This window comes from Somniosus microcephalus, chromosome 7 (assembly GCF_052327205.1).
Source record: "Somniosus microcephalus isolate GS21.2 chromosome 7, FLI_Smic_1.0, whole genome shotgun sequence".
Lineage (NCBI taxonomy): Eukaryota > Metazoa > Chordata > Chondrichthyes > Squaliformes > Somniosidae > Somniosus > Somniosus microcephalus.
Genome location: NC_140993.1, coordinates 62,933,811 through 62,957,889, shown reverse-complemented (window position 1 = coordinate 62,957,889; position 24,079 = coordinate 62,933,811). Strand labels below are relative to the sequence as shown.

Genomic DNA, 24,079 nt, shown 5'->3' with positions numbered 1-24,079 from the left:
CATCCATTCGGTCTTTGAATGTTTGCCATTGCCTATCCACCATCAACCCTTTGAGTAACATTCCCCAATCAATCCTACCCAACTCGCTCCTCAGACCATCATAGTTTCCTTTATTTAAATTGAGGACCCTAGTCTCTTGAGTCAACTACTTCATTCTCCATTTTAATGAAGAATTCGATCATATTATGATCGCTCAGACCCAAGGGGCCTCGTACAACAAGATTGCTAATTAATCCTTTGTCGTTACATAATACCCAGTCTAAGATGGCCTGATCTCTGGTTGGTTCCTCGACATATTGGTCCAGGAAACCATCCCGTAAACACTCCAGGAATTCCTCCTCCACAGTATTGTTACTAATTTGGTTTGCCCAATCTATATGTAGATTAAAGTCACCCATGATGACTGCTGTGCCCTTATTGCACGCTTCTTTAATTACCCTTTTAATGCCATCCTCAATCTCCGCCTTACTGTTGGGAGGTCTATATACCACTCCCACTAATGTTTTTTTCCCCTTAGTATTTCTCAATTCTACCCATACAGATTCCACATCATCAGAGCTAATATCCTTCATTACAATTGTATTAATCCCTTCTTTAACCAGTAATGCTACCCCACCTCCCTTTCCTTTTTGCCTATCTTTCCTGAATATCGAATACCCCTGGATGTTGAGTTCCCAGTCTTGGCCATCCTTGAGCCACGTTTCCGTAATCCCAACCAAATCATATTCGTTTACCTCCATTTGCGCAGCCAATTCGTCCACCTTATTACAAATGCTCCTCGCATTAAGACACAAAGACTTCAGGCTTGTTTTTTTAATGCTCTTAGACCTATTAGAATTATTATTTACTGTGGCCACGTTTGATTTAAACCGTTGATTTCTCTGACTGCCACTTTTGTTTTTCTCCTTCCTATCTTTTGCTTTTATCCCTGTTTCCCTTTCCTCTGTCTCCCTGCTCAGGTTCCCAACCCCCTGCCATTTTAATTTAACCCCTCCGAACAGTGCTAGCAAACCTCCCCGCAAGGATATTTGTCCCGCTCTGGTTCAGGTGCAACCCGTCCGACTTGTACAAGTCCCACCTTCCCCAGAAGCAGGCCCAGTGATCCAGGAAACGAAAGCCCTCCCTCCTGCACCAACTCTTTAGCCACGCATTCATGTGCTCTATCCTCCTATTCCTATACTCACTAGCACGTGGCACCGGGAGTAATCCAGAAGTTACAACCTTTGAGGTCCTGCTCATTAATCTGCTACCTAGTTCCCTAAATTCTTGCTGCAGGACCTCATCCCTCTTCCTACCCATGTCATTGGTCCCAATGTGAACCACGACCTCTGACTGTTCACCCTCCCCCTTCAGAATGCCCTGCAGCCGTTCAGTGACATCCTTGACCTTGGCACCAGGGAGGCAACAAACCATCCCGGAGTCACGTCTACGGCCACAGAAACGCCTATCTGTACCCCTTACGATAGAATCCCCTACCACTATTGCTCTCCCACTCTTTTTCCTCCCTTCCTGAGCAGCAGAAGCACCCCTGGTGCTGGGAAGTTGGCTGCTGCTGCCTTCCTCTGGTAAGTCATCCCCCTCAACAGTATCCAAATCGGTATACCTGTTTGAGAGGGGGATGGCCACAGGGGTCCACTGCACTACCTGCCTGCCTCTACTGCTCTGCCTGATGGTCACCCATTTCCCTTCTGCCTGTGCAGCCCTTACCTGCGGTGTGACCAACTCACTAAACGTGTTATCCACGACCCTCTCAGCATCGTGAATGCTCCAAAGCCCATCCATCCGCAGCTCCAGCGCCGCAATGCGGTCTGCTAGTAGCCGCAGCTGGATGCATTTCTGGCACACGTGGTCATCAGGGACACCGGCAGTATCCCTGAATTCCCACATAGAGCAAGAGGAGCATAACACGGGGCTGGGCTCTCCTGGCATGACTTACCCTTTAATTTAAATTAATTCACTATCACCAATTAAAGATAAACTCTAAGGCGCTTGTATGGTTTACCAACAGTCCCTGCTACACCAGAAAAGACCTTAGCAACTATAAACTACAGAGTTAAAGTTTAAAAAAGAGAAATACTCACCAACCAATCACTTACCTGCTCCCTGGTGACGTCACACTCTGATTACTTTTTACCTCTCTCCCCGCTGCTGAGTTGGCAAGCCTCGCTCCTCCTTTTATCCTCCGCCCCGGTGCTCATCTGGTCGGGCCTCGCCTCACTCCTTTTATACCCGGCCTCGGTGCTCTCCTGGTCCGATCTGGTCAGGCCTCGCCTCACTCCTCCTTTTATACCCGGCCTCGGTGCTCTCCTGGTCCGATCTGGTCGGGTCTCGCCTCGCTCCTCCTTTTATACCCGGCCTCGGTGCTCTCCTGGTCCAATCTGGTCGGGCCTCGCCTCGCTCCGTCTTTTATACTGCCGCCTCGGTGCTCTCCTGGTCCGATCATGGCTGATCATCCAAATTCAATACCCGGTCCCTGCTTTCTCCCCATACCCCTTGATCCCGTTAGCCTTAAGAAATATATCCAACTCCTTGAATATATTTAATGTCTTGGCCTCTACTGCCTTCTGTGGTAGAGAATTCCACAGGTTCACCACTCTCTGGGTGAAGAAATTCCTCCTCATTTCTGTCCTAAATGGCTTACTCCTTATCCTTGGACTGTGACTCCTGGTTCTGAACTCCCTGACCATCGGGAACATCCTTCCTGCATCTAGTCTGTCCAGTCCTGTCAGAATTTTGTAAGTTCCAATGAGATCCCCTCTCATTCTTCTAAACTCCAGCGAGTACAAGCCCAATCGACCCAATCTCTCCTCATACGTCATTCCTGCCATCCCAGGTAACAGCCTGGTGAATCTTCGCTGAACTCCTTCCATGGCAAGAGCATCCTTCCTCAGATAAGGCGACCAAAACTGCACACAATACTCAAGATGTGGTCTCACTAAGGCCCTGTATAAGTGCAGCAAGACATCCTTGTTCCTGTACTCAAACCCTCTCGCTACGAAGGCCAACATACCATTTGCCTTCTTAACCGCCTGCTGCACCTGCATGCTTACCTTCAGCGACTGGTGCACAAGGACACCCAGGTCTCGTTGCACTTCCCCTTCTCTCAATCTATTGCCATTCAGATAATAATCTGCCTTCCTGTTTTTGCCACCAAAGTGGATAACCTCACATTTATCCACGTTATATTGCATCTGCCATGCTTTTGCCCAATCACCCAACCTGTCCAAATCATCCTGGAGTTTCTCGGCATCCTCCTCACAGCACACACGCCCATCGGTCCCGGCCCCGCCCAGGTGTTAACTGTCCGGTTTGTACTGGTCCCACCTCCCCCAGAACCGGTTCCAATGTCCCAGGAATTTGAATCCTTCTCCCTTGCACCATTCCTCTAGCCACGTATTCATCTGAAATATCCTGCTATTTCTACTCTGACTAGCACGTGGCACTGGTAGCAATCCTGAGATTACTACCTTTGAGGTCCTACTTTTTAATTTACCTCCTAACTCCCTATATTCAGCTTTTAGGACCTCATCCCGTTTTTTACCTATATCGTTGGTACCTATATGTACCACAACAATTGGTTGTTCACCCTCCCCCTCCAGAATGCCCTGCAGCCGCCCCGAGACATCCTTGACCCTTGCACCAGGGAGGCAACATATCATGCTGGAGTCTCGTTTGCAGCCGCAGAAACGCCTATCTATTCCCCTTACAATAGAATCCCCTATCACTATAGCTCTCCCAGTCTTTTTCCTCCCGTCCTGTGCAGCAGGACCACCCACGGTGCCAGCAAGTTGGCTGCTGCTGCCTTCCCCCGATACGCCATCTCCTGCAACAATATCCAAAGTGGTATATCTGTTTGAGAGGGGGATGGCCACAGGGGACCCCTGCACTACCTGCCTGCGCCTACTACTCTGCCTGGTGGTCACCCATTCCCTTCCTGCCTGTGCAACCTTTATCTGCGGTGTGACCAACTCCCTAAACGTGTTATCCACGATGTCCTCAGCATCGAGAATGCTCCAGTATGTATCCTTTCGCAGCTCCAGCACCGCAATGCGGTCTGTCAGTAGCTGCAGCTGGATGCACATGGTCGTCAGGGACACAGGAAGTGTGCCTGATTTCCCATATAACGCAGGAGGAGTATGTCACGGGGCCGAGCTGTCCTGCCATGACTTACCCTTTAATTAATTTCAATTAATTTAAATCAAATCAATACCACTAATTACACTACAATTAAATGATATACTCAAGGGTCCTTGGTTACTAGCACTCCCCGATACACAACAGAGACCTTAGAAACAATAACCACAAAAATTAAGACCGTCTAAATTTTATAAACTATTAATCTTAACTGTCAAACTATAGAGTAGTATAAATACTCACCTGGCCGTAATCACCCAATCAGCTGCTTCCTCTTGCCTGCGTCACTTTTTGAATTGTGACGTGGCTCCGGAACGGCGCCGCCGGTCTGTGAGATTGGTAAGCCTCTAAAAAAGCCAACGAAAGTGAGTTTAAGTACTCACTGTACCGCCGCTCTCTGTTCGTCCCGACACTGGCCTCTATAAAAAATTTTTTTAAAAAGCCCGCGAAAGTGAGTTTAAGTACTCACTGTACTGCCGCTCTGACCTAGGTCCTTGGTCTTTAAAATTTTAGATTGTTCACCAGTTTAGAATTCCTATATTTTTTATTGGAAAAAGCTTATTGGCATGGCAACTAAGATGAAAGATGGACAGAGCATGTAATGGCTGGGTGGGGCACTGAAAAGCAAAGGAAGACTGGGAAAAATATACAACAGAATGCATATTGTTATTGGATGGGTGGGGTTTTTGTAATGAATGCTCAAGTGGTGAGGCCAAGGGGCAGGCTCGCTGATATTGAATGTTATGACCTCTGTATTTCAAAGATCAGTCCTGTTGAGTTACTCATTGCGAGGTCCTGGCTCATATTGTGCCTACTGTCGAGAGCTCACTTGGTGGAGGGGAGGACCAGTCCTCGAGTTGTCCTTGCCAATGATTTCATCCTCCTTCTGGGTCACTTGTTCAGGCTGAACTAGACAATATGTAAAATTGGTGTCCTTTTCCACCCAGAGCTGAACTTCAAGCCCTAGATCTTATTCCTGGTCAAGACAACTTACTTCCTTACCTCTTCACCACTGAAATACTCATCCATGCTTTTGTTATATATAGACTCAATTATTCCAATGCAGTCCTTGCTGGTCTCATATTCACCGCCCTCCATAAACTCCCAACTTGTCAAAAACTCAACCTCCTCCATGCTTAAAATATACTGTCCTTAAATCTTAACTGACCTATATTGACTCCTGTTGCCCTACATATTACATTCAAAATACGCGTTGCTGTCTTCAAATCCCTCCATGGTCTCGCCTCACCATATCTCTGCTACCTCCTCCAACTTTATTTTTTCCCCTGCAGAATTCGGTCCTCTGATTCTGGATTTTTGAGCATCGCTCACCTTCATCTCAGCATTGGTGCCAGAGCCTTCAGCCACACCAGCTCTACTCTGGGAATCACTTCCTAAACCCCTCCACCACTCCACCTTTTCTTTTCAAAAACTGAATGACTGATCATTTATCTCATTGGTGTTGGTGGAATTTCTTTGGATGCAATTTGGCTTCTGCGTTTTTCGACATTACAACAGAAAAGGAAAGATAATTTTAATTGATGCATTTACAAGACTTTGACAGAACAGGAAGCGCTGTGGGGAAATAGGGACATCAGAACGATGCGTTGCTCCATCTGCTACATGCAACTTCGCCTTGCGTTTTAGTCAATTACTTATTTTGCCCCATACAAGCTTTAGAAAGTTTCAGACAGGTTTCCTGCCCCCCAGGCTCTTTAAATAGCTGCAGCCCTTTAAAGTTTGGTAGTGGAAATAACAAATCCCGAGGTACTTCACAAATGGGAAAACATAAGGGAACGGACACTGTGCCATGGGGGGATAGATTAGGAGGGGTGTGCAAACGTTTAATCAATGTTTTAGAAATAATTTTTTATACCACCTTTCACAGGATGTCCTAAAGTGGCTCACAGTCAATGAATTACTTTTGAAGTGCAGTCACTATTGTTATGTGGGCAAATGCAGCAGCTAAGTTGTACACAGCAAGGTTCCAGAAAACTGTAATTGAGCAGTTCACCTGTTTTGATGTTGTTGGTTGAGGGATGAAAGTTGGCAAGGACACCAGGAGAACTTCTTGCTCCTCTTTGGAAAAAGTGCCATGGGCGAGTTTGCACCCAACTGAACAGGCAGATGGGGCCTCAGTTTAACATTTCATTCAAAAGAAGGCACCTCTGACAATGCAGCACTCCCGCAGTACTGAACTGAAGTATTGGCCTAGATTATGTGCTGAAGTCCTGGAGTGGAATTCAGAAGAACTCAGGATGGCACGTAGCATCATCATACAGCATAGAAGGAGGTCATTCAGTCTTTGAAAGCACTATCAAATTTGTTCCACTCCCCTGCTCTTTCCCCTAGCCCTGTAAATTCCTCCTTTTCAATTCCCTTTTGAAAGTTACTATTGAACCTGCTTCCACCATCCTTTCAGGCAGTGCATTCCAGATCATAACAACTCGCTGCGTAAAAAAGAATCTCCCTTCTCCTCTGTTTCGTTTGCCAATTATCTTAAATCTGTGTCCTCTGGTTACCGACTCTCCTGCCAGTGGAAGCAGTTTCACCTTATTTACTTCATCAAAACCCCTCATAATTTGGAAAATATCTATTAAATTTACCCTTAACCTTCTCTGCTCTATGGAGAACAATTCTAGCTTCTCTAGTCTCTCCACACAACTGAAGTCCCTCATCCCTGGTAGTAAATCTCCCCTGCTCCCTCTCCAGGGTATTGACACCATTCCTAATTGGACTCCAGCTGAGGCCTCATCATTGATTTATAAAGGTTTAGCATAAGTCTTAAACGCGTAATCTAGGGTTACACTTCAGTCAACACTGGGGATTGCTGCATTGCTGGAGACACTGTCCTCAAAGTTTTTTGGTTGAAGGACCCCTTTTCAAATGGATTAGTAATCACTGACCCCTCATCTAAATTATAATACTATATAATATTCATAATATGAAAGTACTGCATGTAAAAAGAGTATTTTAATAATGCTTTTAAGAAAGCAGGTATTTACTTAGAAGCAAAATACTGAGGATGCTGGAAATCTGATATAAAAACAGAAAATGCTGGAAATACTCAGCAGGTCAGGCAGCATCTGTGGAGAGAGAAATAGTTAATGGGGGGAATTTTGCGGGGGGTCAGCGGGTGTGATCGGTGGCGGGCTGGGTGGAGAAGTTTTTTTTTACAGCGGGTCGGGCACCCGCTGTCAACCCACCACAACATTGGGTTGTCAGCACTGAGCAGACCTGACCGGCAGCGGCGGGGGACCTAATTAAAATGATTAGTTGCCAGATGCTTAACAGCCCTTTTTCACTTACCTTTTGTCTTTAACTTCATGGCCACGGGATTCCCGCTGTGTGCAGAGCACGGCTGTCAAGCTGAGGCCTGAGTTCAGTGGCCATTGCTCCAGCTGATTACTGGACAGCTTCAAATGTACAGTAAAAGCTCCCACGTGATGGATAGTAACTTTCCTCAGGCAGAAGCTTTTTCTCACTCCATTTCCAGCACACATTCTGCAGGCTTTCCACTCTCCAACCACTCTCACTTCATTGGAAGAACTCTCTCACCATTGGCCGAATGCTTCTGTCATCTTTACTTCACCTGCCATCTATTCCATCAACATGGGTGCCCTATACACTCTCTCACTGTGGTCCTCAATGCCACCATGATCAGCCCCAACACCAGCAGCACCAGGGACACCAGCAACACAAACAACAACACCAACCTTCTCAGCAATTAACTGATACTGCACAGGCACCTGACCACATTGCTGCCCGGGAGGCCAGGGATGGCCTCACCATGGCCAGATTTACTTGTACACCCTGCTGCCACATGATGCAACAGGTTGGCACCACCCCACACCAACACCATAAAGCATCTCTACAATGCCCAAGCCATTACTTTCACACTCAGGACCATTGCGGGGGGTACCGTTATGTCTCACCATTCACTGCAACTCACTAAGCCACTTCCAAAGGTGCACACAAATCTGTCCAAGAATGCAAAGTGTTAAAAATAAATGTTTCAATGTTTGACAACCCATTAATAGAAACTTTACATGAAGATTGGATAAAACACCCAAATGCCTACCCTTGTGTGTTGTTAGTTGGTATGTTTGCACAAGGATGAGGGTGAGTGTGAGGGGTGGCTACTGAGATGGGGATGTGATAATATAGATAGAGAGGGAGGTGCAAGGTAAGTTGGTGTGAGTAAGGGTGTGCAGGAGTACAGTAGGGAAGGCAGAGTGATGGGGATGTGATGAGAGGCACAGCAGGATGAGGTTGAGTGTTGCTTTGTACTAACGTTTCGTGATCTACTGAGATCATTGAAACGTTTGCGCCACTGCACACAGGTCCTCCTAACCACATCCCTGCTTGTGCAACCAGGCTGTGTTGATCTCTTGGGGAGGTCTCTTCCGCCCATGGGAAGGGAAGAGGACCTCCCTGCATGTGTGACTCCCTCCATAAGCATATGACGTCACCATTGACGTCTAATTGGCCGTGAAACACATTGGGCGGGCTTAGCAAGCCCAATCAGGGGAAATTAATTTCACAGAGCGGGATGGAGCCAGCAGTGGGGTCGGGACCCGCCACCGACATCGCCCGCCATGGCCCTGCTGAGGTGAGCAAAATCCCGGCCAACATTACAGGTCAATGACATTTTGTCAGAACTGGAAAAAGTGAGAGATTAACAGATTTTAAGCAAGTCCCATCCCCTCCCCCCCTTTCCCTGCTCCTGCACTTGCTGTATACATCTGTTTACATCTCTAACTTTTTCCAGATGGGAAGGGGCGAGGCCATAGAGGGATTTGAAAACAAGGATGAGACTTTTAAAATCGAGGCATTGCTGGACTGGGAGCCAATGTAGGTCAGCGAGTATAGGGGTGATGAGGTGAACGGGACTTGGTGCGAGTTAGAATACGAGCAGTAGAATTTTAGGTGCGCTCAAGTTTATGGAGGGTGGAATATACATGTGAGAACAGTTAGTAAAAGTGTTTGTGATGCACTTTGGGGTACAGCTGCAAAGTGTGAGAAGTCACTATATAAATGCAAGTCAGTCTTGCTTGTTTTATTAATGAACAGAGTCCCACAATAGCTCATTTGGTAAATTCACTATGGGACTGAATTATACTGACAGGAAGGACCCAGATTCTGATGCTGATTTTAACTGGGACAGCCACTGAGTCAATACAGCCAACCTCAGTGCAATGGAGCTAGTAAGGGGGGAGGGGGAATAAGCCATGGTTCCAGCTCCTGATTGTTGTCTGATCATACATTTGTTAAAGTGCGAAGGCCTGAGTGCCAATTGAGGATAGTCTTAGTTGTGATGTCACTTCGGGTAGAATAGCCTGCAAACACTCACTGGCAGGGCTCACACATGATGAATGATGATTTGGTTGAGTTATCAGAGGGCTGCTGGTGCCTGTGCAATGTTAGCAGGGAGTCTAGCATTTCACGAGAGGAAAAAAATGAGAGCATCACTAACCACTAACTAGTCTATGACTGCTCCAGATGGTATCACCTAATTCAGCAACAACTTACATTTATATAATGCCTTTAACGTAGAAAAAACATCCCAAGGCACTTCATAGTGATGTAATCAGACAAAAATGGATGCCGAGGCAAAGAACATGTTCTTAGGAGGGGAGGTGTGTTTTAAGGAGGGTCTTAAAGAACTAGAGGGTGGTGAAAAGACGGAGGAGTTTAACGAGGGAATTTCAGAGTGTAGGACCTAGGTGGCTGAAGGCATGGCCGCCAATGGTGGGATGAAGGGAACGAGGGATGCACTGGAGACCAGAGTCAAAGGAATGGAGAGTTGGGAGTAGGGGGGAATTGTAGGGCTGGAGGAGATTACAGAGATAGGGAGGGGTGAGGCAATGAAGAGATTTAAACAGGAGGGTGAATCTAAAACTTCCCTGTGCTGATTGACTCAGTTCCATGCTAATCAGTAATTTCAGGACGAATTAGCATGTCCATTATCCAAGTCCTGTTTGAGGATCCGGTGAGACCATTTATCATTTTCATACCAAACATGCAGTTTCTGGATACTTTTTGAGCTTCCTCAATCTTGATCAGGGCAGATCATTTCCCTTCTGGCTAAACGTCTTGTTTTTTGCACAGTAAGTTTTTCCCCTCACGACAGTAGAAAGGAATCCTTTGCCATTAGCAGCAATTATTTGAAACCAGTGGATTTTTCCGGTTTGCCTATGTTGGCTGCCACGCAGGAGTGTGGCTCAGGAATTGGTTCACATGCCCTCAGATCTCAGTTCCAGTGTTTTTTTTTAGCATTAAAATTCAGAAAAGCATTCACCAGCCCATTCATAATATTGTGACATTCCTCAATGCAAAAGGTTTTGGAGAGTTTAACGGGTGCAAATAAGCTGAAGATCAGAGAGCAGTTGAGTATCGTTGGTGGAGTGTCATGTCAGTGGAGGGCAATGTTTTTCATGTTGTGAATTATAAGTTGCCCATGATTTGATTATTACTGCACAATCATGCTCTTACTTTTGTCGCTGTGTTTAGTGCATGTACCAGTCACAGTTTGCGTGTTCTATCAGGTAGTTCCATCTATCACAGACTAGCTACAGACTCATAAACCCTGATGCTTATCGAAGAACACAGGCTCCCTCCTTCCAGGAAACCAGTTGAGGTTTTACCAGAGCAGCGGAGTGTGCCAGGTAGATTTTTGAAGTTCAACAATGAAAGCACAATTCGGGGAAAAACTTTATCATCACGTAGAAGCCAATTAAAAAAAAAAATTATGTTTATATCTGAGTTTGTAGAATTCAGCAGAAAACACAGTGGCCCGTAATTTCCGATAGGAGGCTTCCTGCGTGCGGATGCCTCCTATCGGGGAAAAAAACCTACGCCCTTACCTGAGGGCTCCCGAGGTCCAAACACTTCCTCTCCACAGTCGAAATGCGCAGGGCCCAGGTATCCCAGGGGCGCAGGTGGTTCGCAAGCTTCGCATGCCTGAAACCGGCATTTCCGATGTCCCTACGGGCGTGTACACAGCTCGTACACACCCGTAGACATCGGAATATACGGGCCAATAAGTGAAATGGAATGCACCTTACAGGTCATCCTAGGAGGATCCCAGATTATCTGCTAATGGTGGGTGAAACCGTGGAGAAAAAGAGTTTAACGGACAACAGTGAAAATCCACACGTGGACCGTGCTGACACTAGCCGGTCCCCAATGGCCACAGTAACAGTTATAACTGCTTACCAGTCCTACAGCTCAATACGCGAAGCTCGACACCATCCAGGACAATGCAGTCCTCTTGATTGGCACCCCATCCACCACTCCCTCCACCACCGGCGCACCGTGGCTGCAGTGTGTACTATCTACAGGATGCACTGCAGCAACTCGCCAAAGCTTCTTTGGCAGCACCTCCCAAACCCGTGACCTCCACCACCTAGGACAAGGGCAGTAAATGCATAGGAATATCATCACCTCCAAGTTGCACTCCAAGTCACACACCATCCTGACGTGGACATATACCACTGTTCCTTCATCATCGCTGGGTCAAAATCCTGGAATTCCCTGCCTGACTGCTCTGTGGGAGTACCTTCACCACACGGACTGTAGCAGTTCAAGAAGAAAGGTCACCACCACCTTCTCAAGGGCTTATGCAGGGGATGAGCAATAAATGCTGGCCTTGCAGGTTTACTTGAGTACGACCTTAGTTGAGTAGGGCAAATATTATCGACATATTACCAAATATTGCTGCTGTAGTTTTACTGAGTTTGTTTTAAGTGAACTTTGAAGCAATTCACTTCATATAATCATTTTCTCATCACAGGTGCCAATATTTTGAGAGACTCTGCAGGAAATGTCAAATTGGGCGATTTCGGGGCCAGCAAACGTTTGCAAACTATTTGTATGTCGGGGACGGGGATTAAATCAGTAACCGGAACGCCCTACTGGATGAGCCCTGAGGTTATCAGTGGAGAAGGATATGGCAGGAAAGCAGATGTCTGGTAAGCATTATGCTGGGGGGGCAACACGAAGGGAAGAATAATTAGGGGTTGTGATTTTTTTTTGTTAAAACATTTCTTGTGCTTATGAAGGGAACTGCCTATGTTAATCCAGGAAAATTGTTCATTATGGTGAAGAGTTGAATGTCAAGGGACTCCAGTTTAAAAATGAAGAAATTAGGGATAAGAAGACTTAAAAGGAAATGAGTGAAAAGTAAATTTAGAAGAAACATTGGAAAAACTTCTTTACTCAACTGGAGAGACCAGAGAAGCTGGGGCCATTGTACTTAGAGCAGAGAAGGTTAAAGGGAAATTTAATAGAGTTGTTCAAAATTATGAGACGTTTTGATAGAGTAAATAAGGAGAAACTGTTTCCACTGGCGGGAGAGTCGGTAACCAGAGGCGGATGAGGTAACCATGAGCTAGTTGAACATCTCAGAGACTACCCCTGTGGAATAAACGAACGCCTCATGACTCTACAGCTCACCCTAGCCCGGAACCAGTGCGCTACGGTCATCAGTGCGTACGCCCCAACACTGGAAGCCACAGACGAGACCAAAGAGGAATTCTACTCCAGCCTCGAACAATCCCTGTCCCGAGTCCCAACGGGCGGCAAGCTGATCCTCCTTGGTGACTTCAACGCCAGAGTTGGAAAGGACACAGACCTCTGGGGAGGTGTGATCGGCAGCGAGGGGGTAGGGAAAGCCAACTCCAACGGTACTCTCCTCCTGACGAAATGTTTAGAACATGGCCTTGTCATAACCAACACCTTGTTCCATCAGAGAGACAAGTACAAGGCTTCATGGCAACACCCTCGCTCCAAGCACTGGCATCTGCTGGACTACATCATCATCCAAGCGAGGGACCGCAAGGACGTCCGCATCACCCGCGCCATGACAGGAGCTGACGACTGCTGGACAGACCATCGCCTAATCTGCTCTGTCATCTCCATCAATGTAGCCCCAAAACAGCGGTGGCAACAGAAGCAATGCCGCAGGAAAATTAACGCTGGAGCACTCAAAGACCCCGCTAAGAAAGCCCTATTCAGCCTGCACCTCACAACCAACCTGACGACTCCCAGTGATTCAGAGACACAGAGTGTCCACAGCGGCTGGTCTGCAATCAAGGCCTCCATAATCAGCACCTGTGAAGAGACGCTCGGTCACTCGATCAGGAAACACCAAGACGAGAATGACCAGGAGATTCAGGAGCTAATAAGCCGCAAGCACAAGGCATTCCTGATCTGGAAACAACAACAGAACTCGAGAGTAAGAAAGCAGCTCTACAGATGCCTGAAGGCCGAGGTCCAACGAAAAACTCACAACCTAAAGAACGAAAGTACAGGAGATCCAGCAGCTAGCCGACAACCACGATGTGCATGGATTCTTTAGTGCAGTCAAGACCACCTACGGCCCAAGCACCCAAGGTCCTACCCCACTGCGGGCCAAGAACGGAGAGGTACTAATCAAGAACAGAGAGGCAGTCAGCGCCCGCTGGAAGGAGCACTTCGAAGATCTCCTTAACCGAGACTCTGTCTTCGACGCGAGTGTCCTCAACTCTATCCCGCAGCATGCTACCCGCCATCACCTCAGCACAACCCCAGCCCGGCATGAGGTTGCAAAGGCCATCCGACAACTGAAGAACAACAAGGCCTCAGGAGCAGATGGAATCCCCGTCGAGGCGCTAAAACATGGCAGAGAAGAACTATTGGCGCAAATACATGAACTCATTTCTCTTATTTGGAAGGAGGAGAGCTTGCCAGGATAATCGTGACCATCTTCAAGAAAGGTGACAAGTCCGATTGCGGTAATTACAGAGGGAAATTACAGTCTGCCACAGGGAAAGTCATCGCAAGAATCCTCCTCAATCGCCTTCTCCCAGTGGCTGAAGCGCTCCTCCCGGAGTCGCAACGCGGATTCCGCCCACTAAGTGGCACAATGGACATGATCTTCACCACATATCAACTACAAGAGAAATTCAGGGAACAGCACCAACCGCTGTACGTGGCCTTCTTTGACCTCATAAAGGCCTTCAACACCGTCAACCGTGAGGGATTATGGAGTGTCCTCCTCAAATTCGGCTGCCCTCAAAAGTTTGTCACCATCCTCCGCCTGCTTCACGACGACACGCAAGCCATGATCCTGACCAACGGATCCACTACAGACTCAATTCACGTACAGACCGGGGTCAAACAAGGCTGTGTCATTGCACCAACGCTCTTCTCGATCTTCCTGGCTGCAATGCTCCATCTCACCCTCAGTAAGCTCCCCGCTGGAGTGGAGCTAATCTACAGAACAAACGGGAAACTGTTCAACTTCCGTCGCCTCCAATCCAGATCCAAGATCGTCCCATCCTCTGTTATCGAATTACAGTATGCAGACGACGCTTGCGTCTGCGCACACTCTGAGGCCGAACTCCAAACCATCGTCAACATCGTCACCGAAGCGAACGAGAGCATGGGCCTTACACTAAACATCCGTAAGCCAAAGGTCCTCTATCTACCTGCCCCCGCCACACAGTACTGCTCCCCAATTATCAAAATCCATGACGAGGCCTTGGACAACGAGGACCACTTTCCATACCTCGGGTGCCTCCTGTCAACAAGGACAGACGTCCACAACGAAGTCCAACCCCGCCTTCATTGTGCCAGTGCAGCCTTCGGTCGCCTGAGGAAGAGAGTGTTTGAAGACCAGGACCTTAAATCCAGCACCAAGCTCATGGTCTACAGAGCAGCAGTGATACCCGCCCTCCTGTATGCTTCAGAGACATGGACCATGTACAGCAGGCACCTCAAAGCACTGGAGAGGTACCACCAACACTGCCTTCACAGGATCCTGCAAATCCATCGGCAGGATAGGCGCACCAACGTCAGTGTTCTGGCTCAGGCCAACATCCCGAGCATCGAAGCTTTGACCACACTCAATCAGCTCCGATGGACGGGCTACATCGTCCGCATGCCCGGTACGAGACTCCCAAAATAAGCACTCTACTCGGAGCTCCGGCACAGCAAGAGAGCCCCAGGTGGGCAGAGGAAATGCTTCAAGGACACCCTCAAAACTCCTTGAAAAAGTGTAACATCCCCACCGGTACCTGGCCCAAGACCGCACAAAGTAGAGGAGAACCATACGGGAAGGCGCCGAACACCTCGAGTCTCTTCGCCGGGAGCAAGCGGAAGCCAAACACAAACAGCGGAAGGAGCACACGTCAACCCAAGCACCCCACCTGTGACAGAGACTGTCGGTCCCGCATTGGACTCATCAGTCACATGAGAACTCATTTTTAGTGTGGAAGCAAGTCATCCTCGGTTCCGAGGAATTGCCTAAGAAGAAGAGAAACCAGAGGACACAGATTTAAGATAATTGTCAAAAGAACCAGAGGGGAGATGAGAAATTTTTGACTGTCAGTGCATTATTGTGATCTGGAATGCACTTCCTGAAAAGATGGTGGAAGCAAATTCAAAAATAACTTTCAAAAGGGAATTGGATATACATTTGAAAAGAAAGAATTTGTGGGGCTGTGGAGAAAGAGCAGGGGAGTGTTTTTTTTTACTCACTCATGGATGGGGATGTCGCAGGCAAGACCAGCATTTATTGCCCATCCCTAATTGCCCTCGAGAAGGTGGTGGTGAGACGCCTTCTTGAATACAACTGAGTAGCTTGTTTCGGAGGGCAGTTTAGAGTCAACCACATTGCTGTGGATCGGAAGTCACATATAGGCCAGACCAGGTAAGGACAGTAGATTTTCTTCCCTAAAGGACATTAGTGAACCAGATGGGTTTTAGTGCTGCAGTGTACTGAAGGTGCACCAGTAAGGGGAGGAGTCAACCTTGCACTGAGATTGGGGGTGCCTTCAGTACACTGCAGCAACATGATTGCGTCTGAAAACCTAAGAGGACTGAATCTATATACCTGGCCACAGGCCTGGAGAGCAGCAGGCACAAGCCCCCAAGGCCCAGAGAGCATTCTTGGGGTGGGGGGAGGAGAAAGATTGAGAAAGATTGTTATCTCCGAAGTGTTCCCGATTGTAGAATAAGTTTCAGGGAAGGCCAGTGTAAATGGCGTCAAGGGCCATAATTTGCTGTCAAAATAATGGTGAAGCTAATGGCACTCGCTGTTATTTATCCATAAATGCTACAGCAACTTCAGGCGAGGACAGATGTGCTGCAGTGGAAATCCAAAAGTTTCTGTCGGAGATACACTGCTTCGCCGTTAGTTTCGTGAAAATGGCATCTCACTATATTTATGTTGCAGGTTAGGGCACTTAGAGAGTCCAAGTTTATGACTGCTGTTCTCCCCAGTTTTGTGTGTGTGTTTTTTTTACAATGTGACACCGTTTCCTTGTGCTCGTAGGAGGGCCAGTAGCGTGAAGGCTCATATTTTCGTCCTGCCTCTGACAGCAGAACTCGGGACCCACAAAACCTCGGGTCCTGTCAGCGGCATGGAGTTCACCTGCTTGATATTATCAAGTGCTGTAGGCAGCAGGAGGGCTGTGTGTACGCCACTGCAGCATAGTATCAGATTAAAACCAATATTGGATGCAGAGTACAGCTCCCAAGCAATGTTCGTACAATCAGAGAACTTAACGAAAGAGGCCATTCAGATCGTCATGCTGAATGATAAAAGGATTTGATAGGGTAGATAAAGAGATTCTATTTCCTCTGGCGGGGAAATCCAGACCAAGAGGGTATAATTCCAGGCCATTCAGGAGTGAAATCAGGAAACACTTCTGGAATTGCACCCCCACCCCCCAAAAAAAAGGCTGTGGATGCTGAGGGTCAATTGAAACTTCAGGACTGAGATCGAGAGATTTTTATTAGGTAAGGGTATCAAAAGATATGGGTCAGAGGTGGGTAAATGAGGTTGATGTACAGATCAGCCATGATCTAATTGAATGATGGTACAGGCTCGAAGGGCTAAATGGCCTACTCCTGTTCCTATGTGTCTTTGCCTTAACCCAACTTCAGGATAGCACCACTAATTAACTACAGTGACATTACAATTTCCTACATCTGGCCTTTCTGAACAAGATTTTCCAAATTAGTGAAAAAACATTTTTTGAGATTTCCCCTCAAAAGACTGAAATGATAATTGCACTTCTTTGTGTGGTACTAATCTATGCAGACCAAGAGAGTGTAGCTCAATCTCTAGTCTTTGCTGTCTCAGCTGGGACAGTACTAGAGGAGATACACTTGAAATCATGTCCCTCGGTTGGCCCATGAACTCTACTATAATGTGTGGGCATCCGATGTGAGAACAGGATTAGGCAATGGTGCTCCTTCATGGAGCTGGTGCTCACTGTTTGGGTTCACACATGAAGTATAACCTCCTTTGGGTGTGATTTTAGTGGGTGCCTGTGGAATTGCACCTAATTAAGAGTCAGTACCTTCAGGAGAGGAAGGAGAAAATTGGTAACAGTAAAACAGCATCACCATTACTTCTTCTTGGTCTCTGTCCCATTGGGGTGCTAGAGGCTGAACTTTGATGGACTAAATGACCTTTTTATGTTCTATTATGGTTGTCTGCCTTCGACACTATGAGACTGGTCACTGTAGGGTTATGATACAGAGGAAATGAAACTTTGGATATAAGCCATTACACTTTCATGCTGTTCTGATGGTAAATAAACCGAGTGACAACAATGCTGTTACATTATGATTTGTGTGTGTGTGTATTTGAAATGGTTTTCTTTTTATTTATAAAGGAGTGTAGGGTGCACCATTGTGGAAATGCTGACCGAAAAGCCTCCTTGGGCAGAGTTCGAAGCCATGGCTGCCATCTTCAAAATTGCCACACAGCCAACCAAGCCCCAGCTTCCGGACTATGTCTCAAACTCATGCCGGGCGTTCCTGAAGCAAATATTCGTAGAGGAGAAACGGAGACCATCTGCAGAGGAACTTCTGAGACACGCCTTTGTTCAGTATAACCTCTAGTCAAGTGTTCATTGGAGCCGTGTAGTGTTGTTACACCTCCGAGTAGAACTTTGAAATGACTCCCAACTCTTATAAGCTCCTTCCAAAAAATGATTTTTTAGCCTTGTATATACTGTTTGTAAAAAAACCCACAAAGCATAACAACAAATCAATGCAATTGCACATTCTGCTTTTTCCTTCCTGTGACACTCTCATACCTGTAGCGATCCCTGTAGCCTATGGGAGGAATGATCTGAGTCGGTCACGAAAAAGGAAAACCAGGAAAACCGGCTAAATCCTCAGATTTTGCGCTTGGCTTTTTGCGTTCTCTGCAGTTTTTCCAAAACAAGATTGTCTCATCTTTCTGGAATCTGAAATGCAATTACGCGTTGTGTGCGACAGTTGAATGACATCACAGTGTGATTGACAGACTACACTTCTTTGCCGAAAGGAAGAATGTTGCCAAGATGTCCTCGGACTCTTTTTTTGTGTTTCCATGTTCGGGCGAACAAGGGAAAGATGTTCCAGGTCTTTGACGTTCAGGAGCACGGTCACCTGATTTAACAAAAAATGTCGGACTCCTGATACTGAAGTATTCTGTTACTGAGCCTTTCCTGATTCTTTTTCTATTCTGTTACTATTGGACTGTATATAATAATGACATTTAAATATAACTTTGTTTACTTAAGAGCCATGTTGAATTTTGTAAAAAAAAATGTAATCCTCCTTTCACTGGATGGAATTAAAGGATCATTGAAATGCACGGGTAATTTTCATAATGGCATCTGAGGGAAGTAAGGGTGCAAATTGCAGATACTCCGGCCAGAATCTTCCAATCCTCCTTGGATATGGAGTTGGTGCCAGAGGACTGGAAGATTTAAATGTTACACCCCTGTTTAAAAAAAGGGTGGAGGAATAAACCCGACAACTTCAGGCCAGTCAGCCTAATGTCAGTGGTGGCAAACATTTAGAAACAATAATCCAAGAAAAAAATTAATTGGCATTTAGAAAAGAATGGGCGAAAAATTGGCATGGATTTGTTAAAGGTAAATTGTATTTGACTAACTTGATCGAGTTCTTTAATGAAATAATGGAGAGGGCTGATGAGGTTAGTGCGGGTGATGTTGCATATATGGACTTTCAAAAGGCGTTTGAGAAAGTACCACATAATAGACTTATTAGCAAAATTAAAGCCCATGGGATTAAACGGACAGTGGCATCATGGATACAAAATTGGCCAAGGGACAGAAACCAGAGAGGAGTGGTGAATGGTTATTTTTCAGACTGGAGGTAAGTATACAGTAGTGTTCTCCAGGGGCCTGTATTAGGACCACTGATCTGGACTTGGGTATACAGGGCATAATTTCAAAGTTTGCAGATGATACAAAACTTGGATATGTAGTAAACAAGAAGGTAGATAGTAGCAGACTTCAGGAGGACTTAGACAGACTTGTGAAATGGGCCGACTCATGGCAGATGTAATTTAATGCACAGATGTATGAAATGTTATGTTTTAGTATGAAAAATGAGGAGAGGCAGTATGAATTAAATGGTACAATTTTAAAGGGGGGGGGGGGCGCAGGAGCAGGGAGACCTAAGGGTGTATGTACATACATCTTTGACGGTGGCAGAACAAGTTGAGAAGGCTGTTTAAAAAAAAGCATATGGGATCCTTGGGTTTATTAATAGAGGCATAGAGTACAAAAGCAAGGAAGTTATGCTAAGCTTATATAAAACACTGGTTAGGCCTCAGCTGGATTATTGTGTTCAATTCAGGGCACCACACTTTAGGAAGGATTTCAAGGCCTTGGAGAGGGTGCAAAAGCGATTTACTAGAATGGTACCATGGTTGAGGGGTCTTCAGTTATGTGAAGAAATGGGAGAAGTTGGAGTTGTTCTCCTTGGAGCGGAGAAGGTTAAGAGGAGATTTGATAGAGGTGTTCAAAATCATGAAGGGTTTTGACAGAGTAAATAAAGAGAAGCTGTTTCCAGTGGTAGAAGGGTCAGTAACCAGAGGACACAGATTTTGGCAAAAAAAAGGTGACATGAGGAAACATTTTTTTACACAGCGAGTTGTTGTGATCTGGAATGCACTGCCTGAAAGGGTGATGGAAGCAGATTCAATAGTAACATTCAAAAGAGAATTGGATAAATATTTGAAGGGAAAAAAATAACAGGGCTATGGGGAAAGAGCGGGGGAGTGGGATTAATTGGATAGGTCTTTCAAAGAGCTGGCGCAGGCACAATGGGCCAAATGGCCTCCTTCTGTGTTGTATCATTCTGTGATTCTATGTGCTAAGTCCTAGAGTTGGGCTTTCACAACAACCACCTGACCAAGAGGCATGAATGCATTCTTCATGTGAAAATGCTATTTTGCTTCAATAGAAGAGCCTGGAACCAAAATGAACATCAATTAAAAGGGATGACTTGTGAGCTCCTCCAATGCCTTAGAATGTGGGTGCACTGCCCAGTGTGGTACTGAGTCATACAGACCAGTAATCTGAAAAGAAGAAAGAACTTGCATTTATATAGCGCCTTTCACAACCTCAGGATGTCCCAAAGCACTTTACAGTCAATGAAGTATAGTCACTGTTGTAGGAAATGCAACGGCCAATTTGGACACAGCGAAGTCCTATAAACAACGATGTAATAATGACCCGTTACTCTGTTTTAGCGGTGCTGGTTGAGGGATAGATCTTGTCCAGGACACCAGGGAGAACTCCCCTACTCTTATTCGAATAGTGCATTGGGATCTTTTACATCCACCTGAGAGGGCAGACGGTTTAGCGTCTCATCTAAAAGACGACGGTCTAGAAATTGGATATGGCCTGAAAATGGGCGGTGTCATGACCCAGTGCTATTTGGCTGTGTCGTTCAAAGTGGTCCAGGCAGCACGCAAAATTCGTACTGAATGCTCATTTACTTGATTGTAGTGCTGATCTCAGCGCTAAAAGCATTGCTGATAGGCTTACCGCATGAGTTGGGCCAATATTGGGTGCAGTCAAATGGCCAGTAATGTTTGGCTTAGACTCTCGCCACTACTTAAAGGGGAGGTGCTTTGATGCAGTAGCACCTCATTGTCATTGGAGGTGGAGCTGGAATTGGAATAGCAGTTGCAGTTGGAACACATGGCTGAGCACCAGCAAAGAGAAGAAGCTAAAAGGTTCTCCAATGCGGCTCTGAAGGCATTGGTAGTGGCAGTGGAGAGGAGGCAGGCTGTCTTGTTCCTGCAGATTGGCAGGAAGCCATCGAAGCACACTTCGAGAAAGCTGTGGCAAGAGGCAGCTGGGTACGTGAGGTTGTGTTGTACCGAGAACATGGATCCAGTGTGGCAAGAAGTTTAATGACCTCACATGGCAGGTCAAGATGAGTGAAGGCTTCAGCAAATGCCGTATCCCACCATCTGCACCACAAGCCTCACACACTGCTCAATGCACCACACCCCCATCAATCACCTACCAACAATCACTACCTTTTACCACTGATGTAGGAAGTCACACAACACAAGGTTATAGTCCAACAGCTTTATTTGAAATCACAAGCTTTCGGAGCGCTGCTCCTTCGTCAGGTGAAGTGAAGAGAAGCATACAGGCACAGCATATATAGTCAGAGAAAACTGCCAGATGATTACAGGTAATCTTTCTAACTGCCCTTTATCACACCTTGGCAGAGAGATAATCACAGCAATCAAAGGTGTGAATGGTGTCCAAACAGGTCAGTCGGGAAAACATGACATCAAAGAACAATGAGGTGGGGTCACAAGGGGTCAAATGTTGCAGATGCTGGGGTCTGTATGAAAAACGTTTGACCACTGAGACCTCACAATCATAGCTTCACTTCACCCTCACACACTTACCACTGCTGCAATTCACACAAACATCTCACACCTTGCCCACAGTGACAGCTATTCAACTATAGCAGGCACATCACCCAAACACATTGCACTACACTCACTGACACACTTTGCTTTCTCTTGCAGACCAAGGTGGCTCACAATTGTCGCGAGTAGCAGCAGACGGGAGGCGGCCAAGCCGCAATACAGGCCTTGAGCCAACTGAAGGAGTCGACATAATTGGAGGGGAAGTCACCGAAGCCATGGTAACGGATGAAGTTGAAGCCCTTGGGGACAATACGGTATGCTCATTCCTAATCCTTCTTCTCACATCCCACTTTACCCTCATCCACAATCTCTTCTCACTTACAAGCTGCTGATGCTGTATGCATGGTTATCTTGTGCCCCCTCTCCGCTCACCATAAACTGACTCTTGTGCCTTTCTGCTTTCAGGTGACCAAGTTCTGCCACCCACACAGCCTGTCCCCAAAGTAATGGAGGAGAGTGAAAGAGAAGAAGACGACACACCGTCACTGCACCTGACACTCGCAGACACCAGCTCAGAAACTGGCACTAATGTAGAGATTAGGATAGATGCGGGATCTGCACATGGTGAGGTACCGGGCACGAGTGAGCTGCTGCAAGGTCAGTGGGAAAGGATAGCCCGGGGGCCAGTTCCCCGGAGGGTGTGTTTGCGTGCGAGTTCTGCTGCACATGACAGATGATGTCCTCGATGGGGCGGCCTTCAGAAGAAGGGTATTCACACCGAAATGCAAGGTGCAATGGCAAGCCTACCAGAGAGCCTCTTGGCAATGCCAAGGAGCATGGTGGAGTCTGGCTCCAACATTGGATAGAGCTTTGTGCAGAGCTTGGAGCCCTTGATTTCCAGGGTGGAAATGATGGACAACTCCAGGAGAGACCTTGTTGACCCCGCCATGCTGCGTGCGATGGGCGATGTCGCAGCTTCCATTGCAACACAGGCGGAAAAGACTCAACATCTCAGTGCTGCAGTGGAAGCCCAGACTGCTCTCCTGCAGTCTCAGCTTGCTGCCACGCAAGATCAGACTGCTGCCATCGTGGCTGGATTTACCAGTGTCGAATGGGGCTTGCAGGGTGTTGCAGCAGCCCAGTAATTTGTCCTCCAATAGATTGCTAGGGATGCTGAGGCGCCGCCCCAGGGGGAGTGGCAGCGGGTCTGTGGAGCAGTAACCTGCTGTCCTCTCTCAGGTTGACAGCATTCCTATTCCCGCCACTGCCACTCCGCCATTGCCCTTTCTGCTGCCTGTCTGGCAGCCAGCCCAGACTGCTTCTGTCCATGCCAATGTGGTGCAGTCTACTGCTAGGCCTTCTAGATCCACAGCTGGTCGAGGCCGTCTCCCCCACGGAAACACAGCAGCCTTCCACCAGCCATGCTGCAGCCTCTGGGGGCGCACTGTGTAGAAGCACCAGAGTAGGAAAGGGCACACAAATGACACGCACTAAGGGATTGCACAAGGGTAATATTTTTCCTGTAAATATGTGTTCATGGATTTTTGATAAATTTATTAATTTTGTTTGGGATCTTTTCTGGTGTCTCTCATTTCAGCTTCACTCACCTTGACCACCCTTGCGAGGTCATTAAACTTCTTCCTGCACTGGATGGCGACCTTGACACCACAGTACGCGCTGTTTATATCTCCTGCCACATGCTACAAGAGGTGTACGGCGAGGGTTTCCTGTAACTTTGGGGGTAGAGTACAGCCCGCCTCCTCCCCACGGCCACATCAAGTGCCTCCAGAGCTTCGTTGGAGATCCTCCTGGCTTTCTCCCTGTTATGACGATCTGAGATTGCTTTCGATTTGCTCGTGCTTGTGCTCGTTGGGAAAGCTCCAATTGCAACTGCCCTGACAATGAGGTGCTGTAGCAGCAATGCACCTCCCCTTTAAGTAGTGGAAAAAGCCTGTGGCACACATGGCTGGTAATTAGACAAGCCCCGATATTGGTCCACCTGTTGAGCATTAAGCCAATAAGCAGCAGTTTTAGCACTGATATCATGACTATAATCATGTTAATGAAGAGTGAGCACAAATTTTGCTCATTTGAGGTGGCGCAACTTAACATCGTTTGGCCTTAACGCTGCCTGTTTTGTGGCTATATCCAATTTCTAGGCCATACATTTTGTTTGGAATATTTGTTTTGTGGTGGCTCTCATTTCAGCTTTGTGCCCAGGAGGACACAGTGATATTCTGTAACAGA

At 46.9% G+C, this 24,079-nt stretch overlaps 1 protein-coding gene across 2 annotated transcripts in view; it reads left to right on the top strand.

The window, feature by feature from the left end:
- The window catches only part of map3k22 (mitogen-activated protein kinase kinase kinase 22), a 157,643-nt gene extending 138,868 nt beyond the window's left edge, over positions 1-18,775 (top strand). For both annotated transcript variants that reach the window (XM_085992505.1, XM_085992506.1), the window contains exons 16-17: positions 11,930-12,107; positions 17,805-18,775. In XM_085992505.1, the coding sequence (XP_085848631.1) occupies positions 11,930-12,107; positions 17,805-18,033 (407 nt within the window). In that variant the 3' untranslated portion in view covers positions 18,034-18,775. The remainder of the gene's footprint in view (positions 1-11,929; positions 12,108-17,804) is intronic.
- The last annotated feature ends 5,304 nt before the right edge of the window (positions 18,776-24,079 follow it).